Raw genomic sequence first — 16,468 nt, 5'->3', positions numbered from 1 at the left:
GAATAATCTGATGTACACATTTGCCAATTAATGATAAAAGGGGGGGTTGGGGACATGTGTAATGACTAACGCGGACACACATTATATATATATTTTGTCATGTTTTAATACTTCAATGGATCATTTGACTGATTTTATCGGTATGTTAAACAATCCTCCCGATGATGTCTCGAACATGCCATTATTGGTGGAACCGATGGTAACTCTTTGCCAGTGACGGTGGCTCTTCACTGGAAAACTGACTTCCGTTTTGGTTGTTACTTTTTCTCATTTATTTAAATTTTAATAAATATTTGGTTATTTGGTAATTAGTAGTTACTTAATTGTGAGTATATAATTATTTTGAGTTTAGCATTTATGAAGAGTAAATCTGTCATTTGAACCACCAATAATCATAATCATACTGTCATATAATCTAATTTTCAAAGCTACCTTTCTATGATTAGTAAAAAATTTGATTCTTTTAGAAACAAATCAACTTACCAAACATAATTGTTGCATTAGATTGTCAAACATAATTGTGATTATTTGACAAACTAAAGCGATACCTAAGTGCTCTTAATTTAGTCCTTTTATATGGCTTCAAAGCTCTGAGTGATGCTAACTGCTAGGCAATTGTCTCTGCCATGTTTAGGCTGGATCCATCAATATTCTCCATCAGATTTAATTAAATTATATATTTTAATTAATTAATATATATATTTCATTAATTTATGCGTCGTATTCTCAACAACGCAACACAACACACCATATCAAGTTTTATATATCATAATAATTGAACAGAACAGATTTAGAGAAGTAACCACAACACAAAATTTAATGAAAAACATTATTATTGATCAACAGTCGGGTAGCATAAATACATACATAATCACACCAATAATTGTACCTACATACCTACTTACAATGAGAAAGAGAAAGTCAATATCTCAGCGGAAATTAATTGACCAACGACAACTACTTGATTTCATATGCTCATAGCGAGGAGAAACCAATTATATATCTTTACGTCGCTGACAAAGGGAACAAAAATCTGTGCACGCACTGGAAAATTCATGAAGATGAAGATTTCGTAGAGAAATAATTAATTAAGAAGAAGAGTCGAATCCTGTGCGTCCATCAAGGAAACGACTCAAAATATCACCGTCGTACCATGTCGCATTCTCAAGCCACTCATCATCTTGCAACTGCATGCTCTTCTTTGCCGCCAAATTTTTACTTGCGCTCTTCTTATTGTTGGCTTTTCTTTCACTTTCATGAGGTTGAGGTTGAGATTTTCCGGCGAGTTTTTGCACAACCTCTCGAAAATTTGCAGCGTCGGTCGTGATGATATGTTGTGCAAATATGTGAAGAGAAATGATATACAAACTCAATGAAGACAAAGGGACGACAGAAACGCACGTTTAAATTGCCGTTTCACTCGTTTCGAGTCAAGCATTGATTTTTCTTCTTTTAATATTGTATGGGCCCACAAGAAATATAAAAAATGAGTTTGCTTGCTTTGTTTTTGTCTTCATCTCGTTACTGTCTTCATCTCGTTCACACACACTCAATGAGAAATTGTCACGAAACTCACAACCGGACACGGTAATAAAATTTCTCAGGAAAAAACGTGGGGGGTGGCTTTCCATACTTCGGTCTCTGTTACCAACCCACTTTTGCAATTCCCTTCAACCCGATTACTACACTTTTATTATTAATTTCCATCCATTCAAAAGAAGATAAGAGCTTCATAATACTTTAATCTTTAAGGTAGTTGGGGATTGCTTTAGCTTTTCAAAAAATCAAATTCTAAAATAGATTTCGAAATAATCATCTTTACAAATATTTCGGTAAGGTGTTTGGCAAAATAAAATTAATATTTTATTTATATAACATAAATAAAATAAAATCACTTAGTAGATAAAGTGCATCAATTTTTTGTTTGTTTGACTTATATAACATAAATATTTTCCATCCTAACAGACGAAATTCACTAGTGGAATATGGTATATGTGGATGTTATTTTTTCAATACGATAAGATATATGTTAGGATCTTATGTTCCGCATGGCGTACATGGACTAAAAAATATGACAATTTAAATGAATATATAAAACTCGCGAACTCAATTCTTTTATAAACCAATTTTTAAAAGTGAGTTCTATCTACGAGGTCTTATTGTTCATTTGTGTATTGAGTGGAACTTTAAATCCCACATGAACTATAGCCATGGGATTTTAACTTGTTCATGATATTCAATTATACGAACGACAATTAGTTGGTTTTATATTTTCTTGTTTACCATAAATTTTGTAAAATGCAAACATTTCTTCATGATTATCAAATAACATTCCAAGAGTTGGCTCACATTTGTTCGGTTCCACAATTTCATTTACATCATTAGCTCTTGTTTCTTGCAACTCTTCAAATGCATGCTAATTTTCCAAATACTCCATTTCTACAAAATAATTAACATTTGTATTAACAAACTTATATAACAATTTGTCTAGTAACGAAAATTCCTAACAATTTAAATAAATAAAACACATCCACAAATTTTTATAATTTATTCCATTATCTCCAACAATTTAAATTATAAAATCCTAACAACTTAAATATATAAAACACATCCGGAAATTGTTATAATTTATTCCATTATCTCCAACAATTTAAATTATAAAATCCTAACAACTTAAATATATAAAACATATCCGGAAATTGTTATAATTTATTCCATTATCTCCAACAATTTAAATTATAAAATCCTAACAACTTAAATATATAAAACACATTCGGAAATTGTTATAATTTATTTCATTATTTTCAGCAATTTAAATTAAAAAAAATCCTAACATATATAAAACACATTTAGAAATTGTTATAATTTATTGTATTATTTCCAGTCATTTAAATTAAGAAAAATCGTAACATATATAAAACACATTCAAATATTGTTATAATTTATTTCATTATTTCCAACCATTTAAATTTAAAAAATCCTAACATATATAAAACACATTAAAAAATTATTATAATCTATTCCATTATTTCCAGCCATTTAAATTAAAAAAATCATAACAATGCATAACAATTTAAATATATAAAAAATAAAAATCTACGAATTTTTACAATTTAAATTAAATATTCTAACCATTTAAACATCTCTCACCTCTGTTTGTAGATCTAAATCTAATTTATTCCTTGTGATAACTGAGATGTAGAGACAAAATTTTTAAACATCTCTCACCTCTGTTTGTAGATCTAAATCTAATTTATTCCTTGTGATAACTGAGATGTAGAGACAAAATTTGTGAGGTGCTGAGGTAGAATTTGTGAGATGCAGAAACTGAAACTCGTTTGAATTTTGCCTTCCTTCCTGAACACAAAGAACTCTCGTACTCAAATGAGAGAAATTCACTAACTGAAATGAGAGAAATGGAGAGACTACAGAACTCCATTCACGTGCTCATTTATTTTCGTTACTTTTTCTTTATTCTTTTGATTATTTTATTCTTTAAATTAAAAAAGTAAGGGACAAAAGCCACAAAACCTGCTCCATTCACGTGCCCAGTTTTCGTTTCCATTAATCCCACGTGGCAATTTTTTTCTGTCGTCCTTTTGTCTTCATTTCGTTCAAATAGCAGAACTCATATGTGAATGACGCGGATCTTGGGTTTGATCAATTTCGATATTACGTGTGAATTGCTGTGCGTGCGCATGCACATGGCCAGTTTCTGCGAAGGAGTACTTGAACTAACTTGCGGCGCAATCATTTCTTTCATGGATGGATGTTCAGTTTTGAATGGGATAAGGTTAATTTTATGTTCTTGCAGGAGAGTCTTGGATCGATCCTTAAATAGGAAACACATTATATTATATTGTGTATCCGGTGGATCGGAGAAAATAGTGATCGTCCCAAAAAAAAAAAAAATTAGAAATTTAATTAATATTTATAAGCAACTGTCCTTTGGTTTGCTAATTAAAAAAATTGGAAGATATCGATAATGCTTACCCTCTCACAAAGGTCAGTCTAAGAACCTACAGGCCCAAGGATATTATAAGAATTAGATTATTACTATTTATTAGTCTTTGCTTGTCATGATAACCAAAGTCCAAAGATAATATATTCGTTTTAATTCTATTACCATTCTGGTCATTATTATCATTTCTACATAAGTAATAGTGCATTCTGGTCGGAAATACGAAATTAATAAGCAAATATGAAATTACTTTCCCTTTTCACTTTTTTTTTTTTTTTAAAGTTTTGACAGAAGGAAAATAACAATCTTTCAAAGCACTAAGCTTTTGGGTGTTTACGATTATTTCATCCAACCTTTTTTTTCCCTCCTTTGAAAACTATAATTATTACTATTATTATCTATGACTGTAATGGATTAAAAAAAGGGGGAAACTCATTAAACTTAAAAATAATAATTAATGTGCATAAGAGATGACCGTGAGATGAGTAGATCTAGAGATGGCAAAACCCCGGGCCGGGTCCGGGTATTGCCATGACCGGACCCTGCCCGGATGCAATCGGTCCGGGTCCGGGTCCGGGCCGGGTTTTAATCCGGGTACCCGAAATTTATATTTTTTAAAATTTTATGTGTATATATTTTTTATTTTTTGGTAATTTTATAAGTTTTAAATTTATTTCAATAAAATTTGACATGAAAATATAAATTTTAAGTGTTTAAAACTTTATATATATATAATAAATAAGTCAAATAAATATAAAATATTTAAAATAATATATATTTTATAATTTTTTTAATAAAATCTGGGTTTCGGGTTTATCAAGTGATGCCCAAGACCGACCCGGCTTCATACCCGGACCGGATATTACCCGGCCCACAACACCCGGATACGGTCCGAGTCCGGACCGAGCGGGTATTTTTACCACCTCTAAGTAGATCGGAGTGACATCATGAATCATGAAGGTGGCAGAGAATCAGAGTGGTAATTAATTTACTAATAGTCTAATATGACAAACACACGAGACTTGAGCCGTTCAACGTGGCAAGATTCATCTGAGATGACTAAGTCAATGACACACGTGGTCGAATGATCATTGATTGTTGTGCGGTTTGATTAGTGGTATTATGTGCAAAGAAAATAACAGAACATCATTATAAAATAAGATATTTTACGATACAAAAATATTTTATGACAAATTATTTATGATTTTGTTGTAATTTTTGTACTATTTTTTTTTTATACAATTTTTTTAGTTAATGTGAGTAACACGTGGAGTTGGTTGGGCTAACTTGGGTTGGGCTTTTGAACATGATCTGGTTATCAATGATACTTTCAACAAAAGACTAATAAAATAAAATAAAATAACCATAAAAAAGTAAAAAAAAAAAAAAAACTATATAATTTTGGTTGTTATTTTTTCTTTCTTGTTTCTTTTAACAATCAAAACTATGGTGTTTTAGTGATTTTTTATTCATTATTTTTTCATCATTTTGTACCAATATGGTTGTTCATATCTAGCACGCAGACATTTGTCTAATCTAGGTTCGTTCACATTTTAAATTATAAAAATTTCAATGTATATGCTTAGTGTTTGGGGGTAATTCTGGATTTTATTGCTTGGACCAATAATAGGACAATACATGGCAAGAAAAAATTGTATATACGAATATCACAGTATTTAAAAATTTCAATGTATATGCTTAGTGTTTGGTCGATGCTAACGCTGATTAATTGGGTTTATTTAATCTGCCAATCACAAAAGTCGATGAATTTGAATCTACCTATTGGCTTAATTAATTTCCATACCACAAAGAAGCTATATATATTATAAATGAAATTATTTGTAAGCTTCAAAGCCTACAAGGGTGTTCATACTAAATGAAATACAATCTCATTCTGGACTCATATTAATAGATATCATGATCCAAGAACGTGCAAACTAAATAAAAGAATTCCTTAATCTATATATTTATGTATAAAGTAATGCAGCGGGAAGCTAGAAACAAGACTAATTTAAGATTAACGACGATGATGAATTGGGGATGAGGCTGAGACTGCAGGAAGTTGGGTAATAATTGAATCATCAATATCTCCGGTAGGTGCAGGTGTAGGTGATTGCTGCATATCCTTTGGAGAAGGAGATGGCTCTCCACCTGAAGGCATGTCTTGTAGTACAGCAAGCATCCGCCGAATGCTTACCGACCGAGCTGGTTTGAAGCTGCTGCTACTGCTCCTGATCATCTTTTTGTTTTTTGAGAAGATGCTTGATGATTTCGATAGTATCAGATACACCAAAGCTTGCACCACCCCAAACAAGGCCACCTTCATCAACATATCATGATTCAACCACTCTTCAATCATCATCTTCTTGTGTATACACGCACCTCTTTATTAATTCTCAAGCATAAGACGATCAATCGACCAAAGGTTAATAATAATTGATCAGTTACGTACGTTGTAGCTAGACTCAAAGACTTTAGTTTATTTCTCAATAATAAGATTATGCAATGCAAGCGTCCCTTACACACACACACACACACATATATATATATATACGCACACACACACAGACTTCTTAACTTACGAAGCCTACCTTTTTGACGTTGGCTCAATCTCAGAAAGGTCCACCAGGAGAGGAGGCATGGAAATTTCCGCGTTACATATGTATACATATGAACCCCTTTTGAGAGTCTTGTAACGACTTTAGGACTTTGACTTTGCGGCTTCTTTGACTGTCTAAACTCCAAATAGATTTAGCTATATTAATTACCAGGACACTAGGACAAAGGCCAGGTGTATTAGTTGTATATTACTGTATAGGAACTAAGTTCGTGTTGACTCGGTCAACTTTGACTTCATGCGGACGATTGGTTTAATTCTAAAAGAGGAGAGCTCGATCGAGAAAGAGAAATGATGATTTAATTGGTTCATATATTTTATTATATTACATTACTTGTCCATTTGTTCAGTTGCGTACGGTGATTGATTAGACTCGTGCTTAATTATATTGAACGATAAAAAGTCACGTGTATCATTGATTGATTAATGGGTCCTGTGTCTGAATCGGATTACGATTTCTTTAAGAAGAAGAGGAGACGTAGAGCAAATTGTTCTGGTCTTCTTCCCTCCAGGCGTCGGACTCCGATCAGATGACGACGACAATGATAAAAGATTACTTGCACAGAACAAATTTGTCATTTCTGATTTGATGATATCTCTATCCATTTCGATTCGATAGTTGCTTGCTTCTAAGGCTATTTGTTAATTTATTTATTTATTATGTGGCACCGCGTCGTTTTAGTTTGTCATCTTATTTCCAAGGCCGTCCTTATCACTTTCCTTCGGTGAATGTGCCAAGTGGGCGGGCCACTTGTCATCTTGGAATATGATGCATGGAGACCACAAGATTGGAAATCAAACAGCAACCAGTGGAATGGAATGGAAATGCAATGAATAATTAGATGGAACAATTGAACAAGATGATTACGTCTTTAAGTCTAATTATACAATCCAAATCCAAGATTGAACAAGCTTTGTTCACACTAAATGCTAAAAAAAGCAACACAAAATCTCTATCATCAGCTGGCTTAATTATAATAATAATTATTGCTGTACGTAGAAGTTAGAAGCTAGCAGGACCTTCCGCTGCAGATTTATACTTGATCAGAATTCAGAAGGATAATATAAATGGCGGCAATCTTACGTTTCTCTAACAAGACCCGCAATCAAGTTCTAACCAGATTATAAGTAGAGGCCTCTAAATCGAAACTGAAAGGTCAAAGAGTAAAACATCTCTCAACAACGAAACCGGAAAAGTGAAAATGCCTAGCAAGCCATTTCATTTCATTCATTTACTGAAAATAGCTAGACGAAAAAGCCCAGCTCACCACGTTGGATGGATTAATCATTGGTAATTGGAACCTGCAGAGAGGACAGGAAGATTGGAGGGAAAGCCAAGGGAGGATGCATTCAGAATGGTAAAGATGGTTACAAGGGAGTTGTTTGGCTTCAGAATGAAGCGAGAACTCATCTTTGCAAATAGCACAAGACTCTTGTGATAAGGACTCTGAGATTTCTACGCTGTTCATTCTCATTCCCACTGACGATGAATTATCCAGACCACTAGCAACTGAATTGGATTGATCATTGCCTTCACAACCATAATCAAACTGCAGGGAGTTGAAGTCAATGTCAGTGGTTAATTGTTGCTGCAGTGTTAATTGATTTGGTGAATCGGGGTTAATGGATTCCATATGTTCAAGAAAGTGGGTTTGCCATTGAGGGCATAGAACTTCTTGTAAAGGTAGGGTGGTGACGGTGGTGGAGAAGACGAGGCTAACGCTCATGTCACATTTATGGCACCAGTACGTCAATCTTACGCTGCTGCTGCTGGACATTTTAGTTTGGCCAATCTTATTATTTGTTCGTTTGTTTCTGCGTTTTCATTTTTGGTTGAATATTAAAGAAAGAATGGCCGTGTATGAGTATGAGCGATACTCATTTGTGTGTGGGGCTGCCTTGCCTTTTCCTTCTAGACATTAGCATTTGCTACCTTTCGGTTGGTGGTACTGCCAGTGCCGGTGTTCTGTCCTATTCATTGTCAGTTTTCGTGGTTAACAAACTATTAATAATAGATACTTTTTTATGGCGGATTACTTAACACAAAAGTGACGCTTTGGCCGAGTGGTTAAGGCGTGTGCCTGCTAAGTACATGGGGTTTCCCCGCGAGAGTTCGAATCTCTCAGGCGTCGCTGGTAACCTTTTTTTTTTTTTTTTTGTATTTATTTACTTATCTATAATGGTCAATTTTCTTCAATCTAGGCTAGGGTTTCCTCCCTTCCGCTGTTGTCTTGCTGCCCAGTTCGAAATGCCAAAGGTTCAGGTTAGAATCTGTTACAGACAACAGAAAATTCTATTATCATTTCGTGGGTTTTCCTTGATTTCAATTCTTGCGCACTTTGCTGAAACTCTCTCCAACTATGTTGTCATGTTTTCTGTAATTTCCCATTTGACTCTTTATAATTGCTTGGAAATTCATTGCCAATTATCCTTATAAACCCATCGTTGTTTATTATTATTATTGTTATTTAATAGTTTGTGAACTAGAGATAACATAGCTTCCTTTATAATTCAGTGTAATTATTGAACACAGTTTTTTGCATTGCATTGAACAACTTGCCAAACAATGATCATGTTCTGTCCATGCTGAAAAGGTCATGTCTTGATGCAAACAAGTACCTTGCTCATATTAATGCGCATTTTTACTTGAGTGTTTGATCTGCACATATTTTAAATTCGTACCGTATGAGCTGGTTTTGATCTCAATATTGATGTCATTGGAGAACACTTTTCTTGGTGTTAATAATGTGAAACAATCTCCTCCACACCTAGAAGAACAGCCTTTACGTCAGTGCCCATAATATATAAGTAGATATCAGGAAAAGGTTGTGCCATGATAGTTAAATTAAGTGGACTACTGTATATTACATGCTAGATATTGTTGTTCATTATTTGAATGGATTTCTGTCCATACGGGAATGGATACAAGCTTTTAAGTACACTCTGTCGGAACAGAATATGAGTGGTAAAAAATGAATGTCGTGAAAGTTTATGAAGGTTTTCATTTTCCAATGAGGTAACATTTATGTTCTGTGAAATAGGATATCCATCCTCTAATTTATAATTGACGGCAAGAAGGTTCTTAGTTGTGTATTCAATCTTTTGAGAGGCTCATGGAGCTTTCTGACTACTAAAAGACAAGGAGTTCGCAGTTAAGAGTAATAGCTTGATTCTGTTATGTTCTGCAATATTTGATTTGAGTAAAAGATCAAGTATATTGAGGTTTGTCATACAAAACTTTTTGGCATTGATGCTTTGCAATGTGTTAGTGGAATTGTTGTATTTTATACAATTTGACTTGCACATGCAAGCCAAACTCTGCCTTGCCTACTCTTCTGGTACTTTTGTTACCAACGACTTATGTCTCCTATGACTAAGAGTAGAAATTTCTAAAGCGCCAGATATCGGACACGGAGGATATGCTATATCTCTATCTAGAAGAACCAAGATGTGATCTAATTGGTAAGATAAATGTCCAGCATTGGAGTTCATGCTCACTGATATACCTAGAGGCTTCAAGAATGGCACGTGATAATTAACCATACCAGTCTCCAGAATTGATTCTCAAGTGCATTTAGATCGGGTTGCCTAGCATTACCACCCTACCAAACTTTACTGAAACCAAAGACCATAAGAACTTCCAACTTTACTTTGTCTTCAAGATCAGCTACAGGCGTCTGACAGGACAGGACACAGAAGTGGAAGTTTTCTAGTTATAAAGCTTTGTTCTTTTTATTAAATACCCATTATTGTTATTTAAAATTATACCCTTCGTATGGAATTCAGGCTATTTGGAAATTAATGTTGAAGACAGTGCTTGTGTGATTGACACTCCATTTGAATTCTCAAAATCCCCTGTTGCTTTAGCCTGTCATATTATACTTTTCTTTTCGTTAACCTTTGTAATGGTTTGTACTACAAGCTAATGCAAGTGGTGAAAATGAGTTGAATTGAATGGAAATTATCTTGTAAGCATGAAATAAAGAGATAGGGAAAGGATTATTATTTATATTTACTAATTATTATTTACTCAGGGAAAAAAAAACTGGAATTGAGTTGAAGAAATAGAAATACAGTTGGGTAGCAGACTAGCAGTTATTGAATAGTATAAGTAGTACTGCTCCCACTCTACTACTGAAATCTAAGAAGTAGATAAAATGAAAGGAAATTATCTAAGAAGAGGGGTGAGAAAGCTTAGAAGCCTCAAGATCAGCGGCTTTCTTGAGAAAATTCTGGTCATCATCCTCAAGAGCCATTTGGATGGGGCAAGAACCCAAACCATCAGCAATAGCGAGCATGATTTTCTTCATCTCAGCACTGAATTCGTGAAGATCGATACTCCCACTGCTGTCCAAATCAAATTTCTCAAAAATGGAATCGTAGAGTTTTGTAAGCTGCTCAGGAGGGGTGGCTACATCAACACCGAAGTGGGTCTCGATGAGACGCATTGACTCAAAGGCCTTGCGCAGCTCTGACCGAGACAGAACCCCGTCATTGTTCAGGTCCAAAGCTGCAAATATCTCTTCAACACTCTTCTTGAACTGCTCCTCCTCATTCACAAAGTCCCTCACCGTTGATCCGTCAATTATAACAACCCCCATCTTCTTCTTTTTTTTTTCTGTAAATCTCAAAACTTTCTTCCTTATCTCTCCCTCTCCTCCCTCTGTTTGGTTACCTTGTCTGTGACAGAGATGACCGCAAAGATAAAATAAAAATAGAGAAAAAAAGATATTATTGATTTGATGATGACACTTGGCGATACAGCCGTTTGCTTTGCCTTAAGTAAGGATGAGTTGACGCGTTGATATGAGGCTATCCGTTTAATTGGCCCAACTGTCAGTTTCTCTCTCTCTCTCTGTCATTTTTTTAATTTTGTTTTCTTTTGTTCTGTGGTGAGTACTGAGTCGGTCAGTCATGTGCTCGCTAGTACTTGCTAATGCAAAAACAAAAATAAATTTAGGAGAGCTACAAATTAATTAATTATTAATTAATGAAATGAAATAAACAACGGATGCAACTATTTTTTTTTTTCCATTTCTCCTCATTCTCATTTAGTACAAGGAGAAGACACGTCAGACACCCTTTCTGCCAGAGTCAGATTTGGTCAAAGATCTAAGCCTCACTAAGAAATTAGCTTTTGTCCCCTCTTTCCGCTTCTTACTTCTATTTCCATACTTGCCCCCAGGCGATGAGTCCCAATTCTCCGGCGATCCCACTACCACCACACTCTCCGGCGATCTCGTTATCACCAGTTCATCGCACTCCATCACCTCCCCGCCAGATAAGACTTTCGCTTGCATTGCTGATACCACCTCCTTCATTGCCAAATCAACGTTGCCTCTGTTTCTCAACAGAACCTCCCCAATTTGAGCTGGCGTCAAGGCCCCACCTGCCCTTATGCAACTCTCGACCACATCAAATAGTGCATGATGAGACTCGATTCCAAGATAGTTCTTCGCTAAGACCTTGAACGCATGTGGCCCGCAGGTGCCAAGACTAACATGCACGTCCATGCGCCCACACCTAATCAGTGCCGGATCCACACTATCCCTGTGATTTGTAGTAAACACTATGATCTTCTCCTCGCTACAGCACGACCACAGGCCATCAGTGAAGTTCAGTAGTCCTGACAGTGTCACCCTTCCGCTCTCTTCTCCGTTATTATTATTATTATTGCCACAAGTAGAAGAAGCAATCCGCGAGCCCATCTCCTTTATTGATGATGATCTTTTCGTTTTTGCAGTAGTACTAGTATTACTACTCTTTAACATTCTGTCAGCTGTCAGATCAACTGAGCAGTCTATGTCTTCAATTACAATGATGGAACGGTTTGTAGTCTGCAGAAGCAATGCTCTGAGCTCTGAATTGTCCGTAACTTTTGTGAGTTCAAGATCATATACGTCGTAGCAAAGATAGTTAGCCATGGCAGCAATCAAACTTGATTTGCCAGACCCTGGTGGCCCGTAAAGCAAGTAACCGCGTTTCCATGCACGTCCAACTCTGTGATAGAACTCTTTCCCATTAGCGAATGCCGTCAAATCCTCCGTTATTTGCTTCTTAAGTTGAGGCTCAAGTGCCAGAGTTTCGAAGGTGGAAGGGTGGCGAAATGGGACAGAAACCCAGCCTGAGTCGTACGAGCCGTGGCCGTTGTTAGTGAAGAGCCTTCTCTCACGAGAAACGCGCTCAAACTCTTCAGCACGTGAGGTGACGTGATCGAGGTAGGCTGATAAAAGGGTTTGGCGGTGTCGTTTTGGTAGCTTGAGAGTGAAGCTACGTTTTTCCTCTACGGAGTCTTGCACAGTGTCAACATGGTGCGTCCAGGAGAGACTGTGACCACTGAAAGAGTCGTGGACAGTGTGGTTGGGTGCAACAGTGAAGGAAATCCGATTGGAGGATCTAGAACGAGATAGGGTGAGGCGGCGGCACGTGCTGGATCCTGCGGGGTTGACAGAGTTGAGATAGAGGTTGACGTGGCGGTAGAGGTCGTTGACGTCGACGCCGCAGTAGCCGTTGAACTCCGGGATCTCGAAGTAGGAGTAAGGACTGAAGAGGTCTTGGAGAGATTCATAGAAGGAGTGGAGGAGTGAAAGGAGCTGTGAGGGTAAAACGTTTTGGAGGACGGTGAGGAGACCCAAGAATGACCACATTTGTGATAATATCTCCATCTTTAGTTAATATTTCCTTCGCTGCTCCGTTGGACGTTGAATTGTGTTTTTATCTTTGTTGAGGTATAATTTAATGTTTATATATATATTTCTATATATCTATATGTAGGGAATTTAATTAAGGGAAGATGACGGTGACAAAAGTGAAACGAGATATACAGTTTGGGATGTGATCTGATTTTATGTTGTGAAGACTGAAGAGTGTGGATACTACTAGCTATCAGCAATTAATACTGAAAAAAAAAAAAAGTAAGGAGGTAAAGATACTGTTTAGGGCTTGAAAAAGAAGGACACAAACAAAAAAGATAAAGGCAGTTAAAGATGATGATGAAGATGACTACGTACTCTTCATCTTTTGCTTTTCTTTAATTTGCCTGTACCGCTAGCTTTTGTTTTTCATATTCACGCATTCAATCCCTATATATTGCGTGGAATACACATGCTTAATCTTCAATATATTAATTAAACATTTGTTGAATCAATTTGTTTAAGCAATGTTAATAGCTAATTGCAGTTTTACGAAGGGAATTAAAAGGCAAAGCATGCATGTATGCGCTCTAGTAGAGCAATTAATGGAGTGTGGGAAAGTTACTGAAAGCAGCTAAGAAAACGGCCGGCAACTGTTACTCGGAAATGAATGCAACTATAAGCACACGAGAGACATGGAGACCTTTTGCTTTATCATCATTAATTCGCTTTCATTTGTTTGCTTGCTTTATCTTTTTCATGTAATTGCAGTTGAGGTTATCAAGAGGTCAAGAGAATGTTCTTGGAATAATTGTACTTAAATCATCTTTGTTACAGATTAACAGGGCATCTGTATCATTTCTTCAATCAGCCAAAGTGACCTTTAAAGTTGAAGATAAAGGACATAGATCTTTTAAATCCTTAAATATAATTTTAAATTTACATGAAAGGAAATGGAAAATATTACGTTCTAAAAGATATGCATTTAAATGAGAAACATTCATCAACTTGCAATCACATATTCTATAGCTAAAGCACTGTGCCCAATTTTTATGGTAAATGGTATATTTTTTTTTCTTTTTTATAAATAAAGTTGAGCCTCAAAGGAGGCGTTTATTGAATAAAAAAGATAAAAGTAACAGAGGGACCATAACATTCTTCACCGTAACAAGAACCAGCACTAAGCTAACAAGAAAGCAACAGAGCGCCAAAGGAGGAAGAAAAGAGAGAGAGAGAGAGAGAGAGAGAGAGGGAGAGAGCAGCTCGTCTGAATTTATGTTTGAGAGAATGATTAGCATCAAAACAAAGAAATCTACAAATTTTGTAAGGGGATCTCGCCATTAAATAATGGGATCACAGTGTACACTTAAATTTTAATTTCTAAATAACTGGTCGCATTATTATTCTCGCAATATATAGGAGAGAATTAACTTAAAAGGACATGCATTCGATCGACAAGAATAACTCACAATTTAATCGATAATATTAGGTGAAGTAATTAAGGCCCCATCTCATATTGAGATTGGACAGTTATAGCATTTTATGTTACAGTAGTAAATTATTTGGTAAATACTAATTGTTGATGTTTGAAAATTAAGTTAATTTGATCCACCACTTATATTATGAAAAAAATTGAAATATTTTTATTATTTTATTAAAATTATTATTTAAAATAGGAATTGAGACAAGAATGGGATATATTCGACTGTTGGGATATATTCGACTGTTGGAGTTCAGAATTCTTGTTTGTTGATAAAAGCAGCAGAATCGATTCTACTTTAATTTGGCTCAGCTACTCCTTTTTATGTCATAGAAATAAAAGGGCAAAAAAAAAGTTCACTAAAGAAGCTTTAGACAAAGTCACTACTCTCTTATCTACTTGACTACTTGTATGGCAAATTACCCGGCTTTTTCAAACTCAGCTCCAAGTTCATAGTAGGGAAAGTATAACGATTGAGCCCTGAGCCTGGGCCGAGCTCCGGCCATAAGGTTTTTACCTGCTTAGGGGCCTTGAGCTCAGTTTAACAATGAAGCCCAGCCTTTAAAGCTACAGACTAAGGTCTGTTTGATATTTGGGGTCAGCAGATATAACATAAACTTATGAGTGGGACTATTAGCACCCTCTAAATATCTCTTAACACCCATTTTCTTAATCAATCTCATTAAAATATTTTAAAAAATTATAAAATTCTTTTAACACCTCCATCAATGACAAAAAATATCTTTAATTAAAATTTATTGTGTAAACCTCATTCTCTAATTTTTATTATTAAACTCTATTTCAACAATGAGATTTATTTCTTTTTTTTTTTAAGAGTGCAAATTGCAAATTCACTAAGACAACTGCAAGGATCACATAGTTAAACCAAAGAAACATGTCACTTCAACTTGAGAAATCCAGTTCAACTGAGAAAAAGTACGAAATGGAAAATAATAAACTAGACATGGCTATGTTATTTTGAGGCAGCAAATATCTTAGATTGTTGCTTCCAGGAAAGCTCTTCCAGGTTGACGATCAGCCAAAGGACCATGACATCCGAAGAGCTTGGCATTCACACCATCTGGGACAATCCTGTTCTCTGACTTCCACCTTAGATAATCAGCACGGCTGAACTTGGTAAATCCCCATTTCCTGCTGACAATAATCTTTTGACGAACATGAAACTTGAACTTAGCATGGCGAAGGGCCTCCTGAGCATGGTGGCTATTACTATCCTTGCAACAGACATAAAGCAATGGGATTTATTTCATTTAAAAGAAAAAAATAATAGATTTTCATTCTCTCTGTTATAGTTATCAGTGATAAATTTTTCACTTGAAAACTAGAGGAAAAGGCAACCTTTCTAGTTTCTAAAATGTTAGATTTTTTAAGGAAAAATTATTTGACTTTTGAGTGGGGGTTTAATTAGAAATTATCCTATTATGTAATTTTAATAAAGGTTAAAATCGTAAATTAATTAAAGGGATTTTAAGAGGCATTTGGAGGAATGCCAATAGTCCCACTCTAAACTTATAAATAGTGTGATATTTGATCAAGTGAGGCTATTGGCACCCCTCGAAAATTCTCATCAAACACCATTTTGCATTAATGAATCTGTATTTTTTTAGAATTAATTATATAAATTAATATAGGCGTAAAACAACTGCCTTAATCATCTATTTATCACAAATTTTCAATATTTGGTGGTGAATGAGGATGGGTTTAGTGGTGATGAGGATAAGTGGTTGTGGTGATTTAGAGAGAGAATACAAGTGAGA

General features: G+C 35.3%; 3 protein-coding genes and 1 non-coding gene across 4 annotated transcripts; 1 reads left to right on the top strand and 3 right to left on the bottom strand.

The window, feature by feature from the left end:
• Window positions 1-5,785: 5,785 nt before the first annotated feature.
• LOC18045095 lies at window positions 5,786-6,499 on the bottom strand. Its single transcript, XM_006438948.2, has one exon. It carries the CDS (start codon window positions 6,321-6,323, stop codon window positions 5,979-5,981), a length of 345 nt encoding a protein of 114 aa, XP_006439011.1. The 5' UTR covers window positions 6,324-6,499; the 3' UTR covers window positions 5,786-5,978.
• A 2,129-nt stretch (window positions 6,500-8,628) lies between these two features.
• TRNAS-GCU lies at window positions 8,629-8,710 on the top strand. Its single transcript has one exon. It is a non-coding gene; the product is annotated as a tRNA-Ser (tRNA).
• A 1,867-nt stretch (window positions 8,711-10,577) lies between these two features.
• LOC18045093 lies at window positions 10,578-11,397 on the bottom strand. Its single transcript, XM_006438946.2, has one exon. It carries the CDS (start codon window positions 11,177-11,179, stop codon window positions 10,751-10,753), a length of 429 nt encoding a protein of 142 aa, XP_006439009.1. The 5' UTR covers window positions 11,180-11,397; the 3' UTR covers window positions 10,578-10,750.
• Window positions 11,398-11,623: 226 nt separating this feature from the next.
• On the bottom strand, window positions 11,624-13,432 carry LOC18045092 (AAA-ATPase At4g30250). Its single transcript, XM_006438945.2, has one exon. It carries the CDS (start codon window positions 13,241-13,243, stop codon window positions 11,651-11,653), a length of 1,593 nt encoding a protein of 530 aa, XP_006439008.1. The 5' UTR covers window positions 13,244-13,432; the 3' UTR covers window positions 11,624-11,650.
• Window positions 13,433-16,468: the final 3,036 nt, after the last annotated feature.

This window comes from Citrus clementina, unplaced genomic scaffold (genome assembly GCF_000493195.1).
Source record: "Citrus clementina cultivar Clemenules unplaced genomic scaffold, Citrus_clementina_v1.0 scaffold_4, whole genome shotgun sequence".
NCBI lineage: Eukaryota > Viridiplantae > Streptophyta > Magnoliopsida > Sapindales > Rutaceae > Citrus > Citrus x clementina.
The sequence above is the reverse complement of the archived record's forward strand: the minus strand, read 5'-3'. Positions and strand labels throughout refer to the sequence as shown.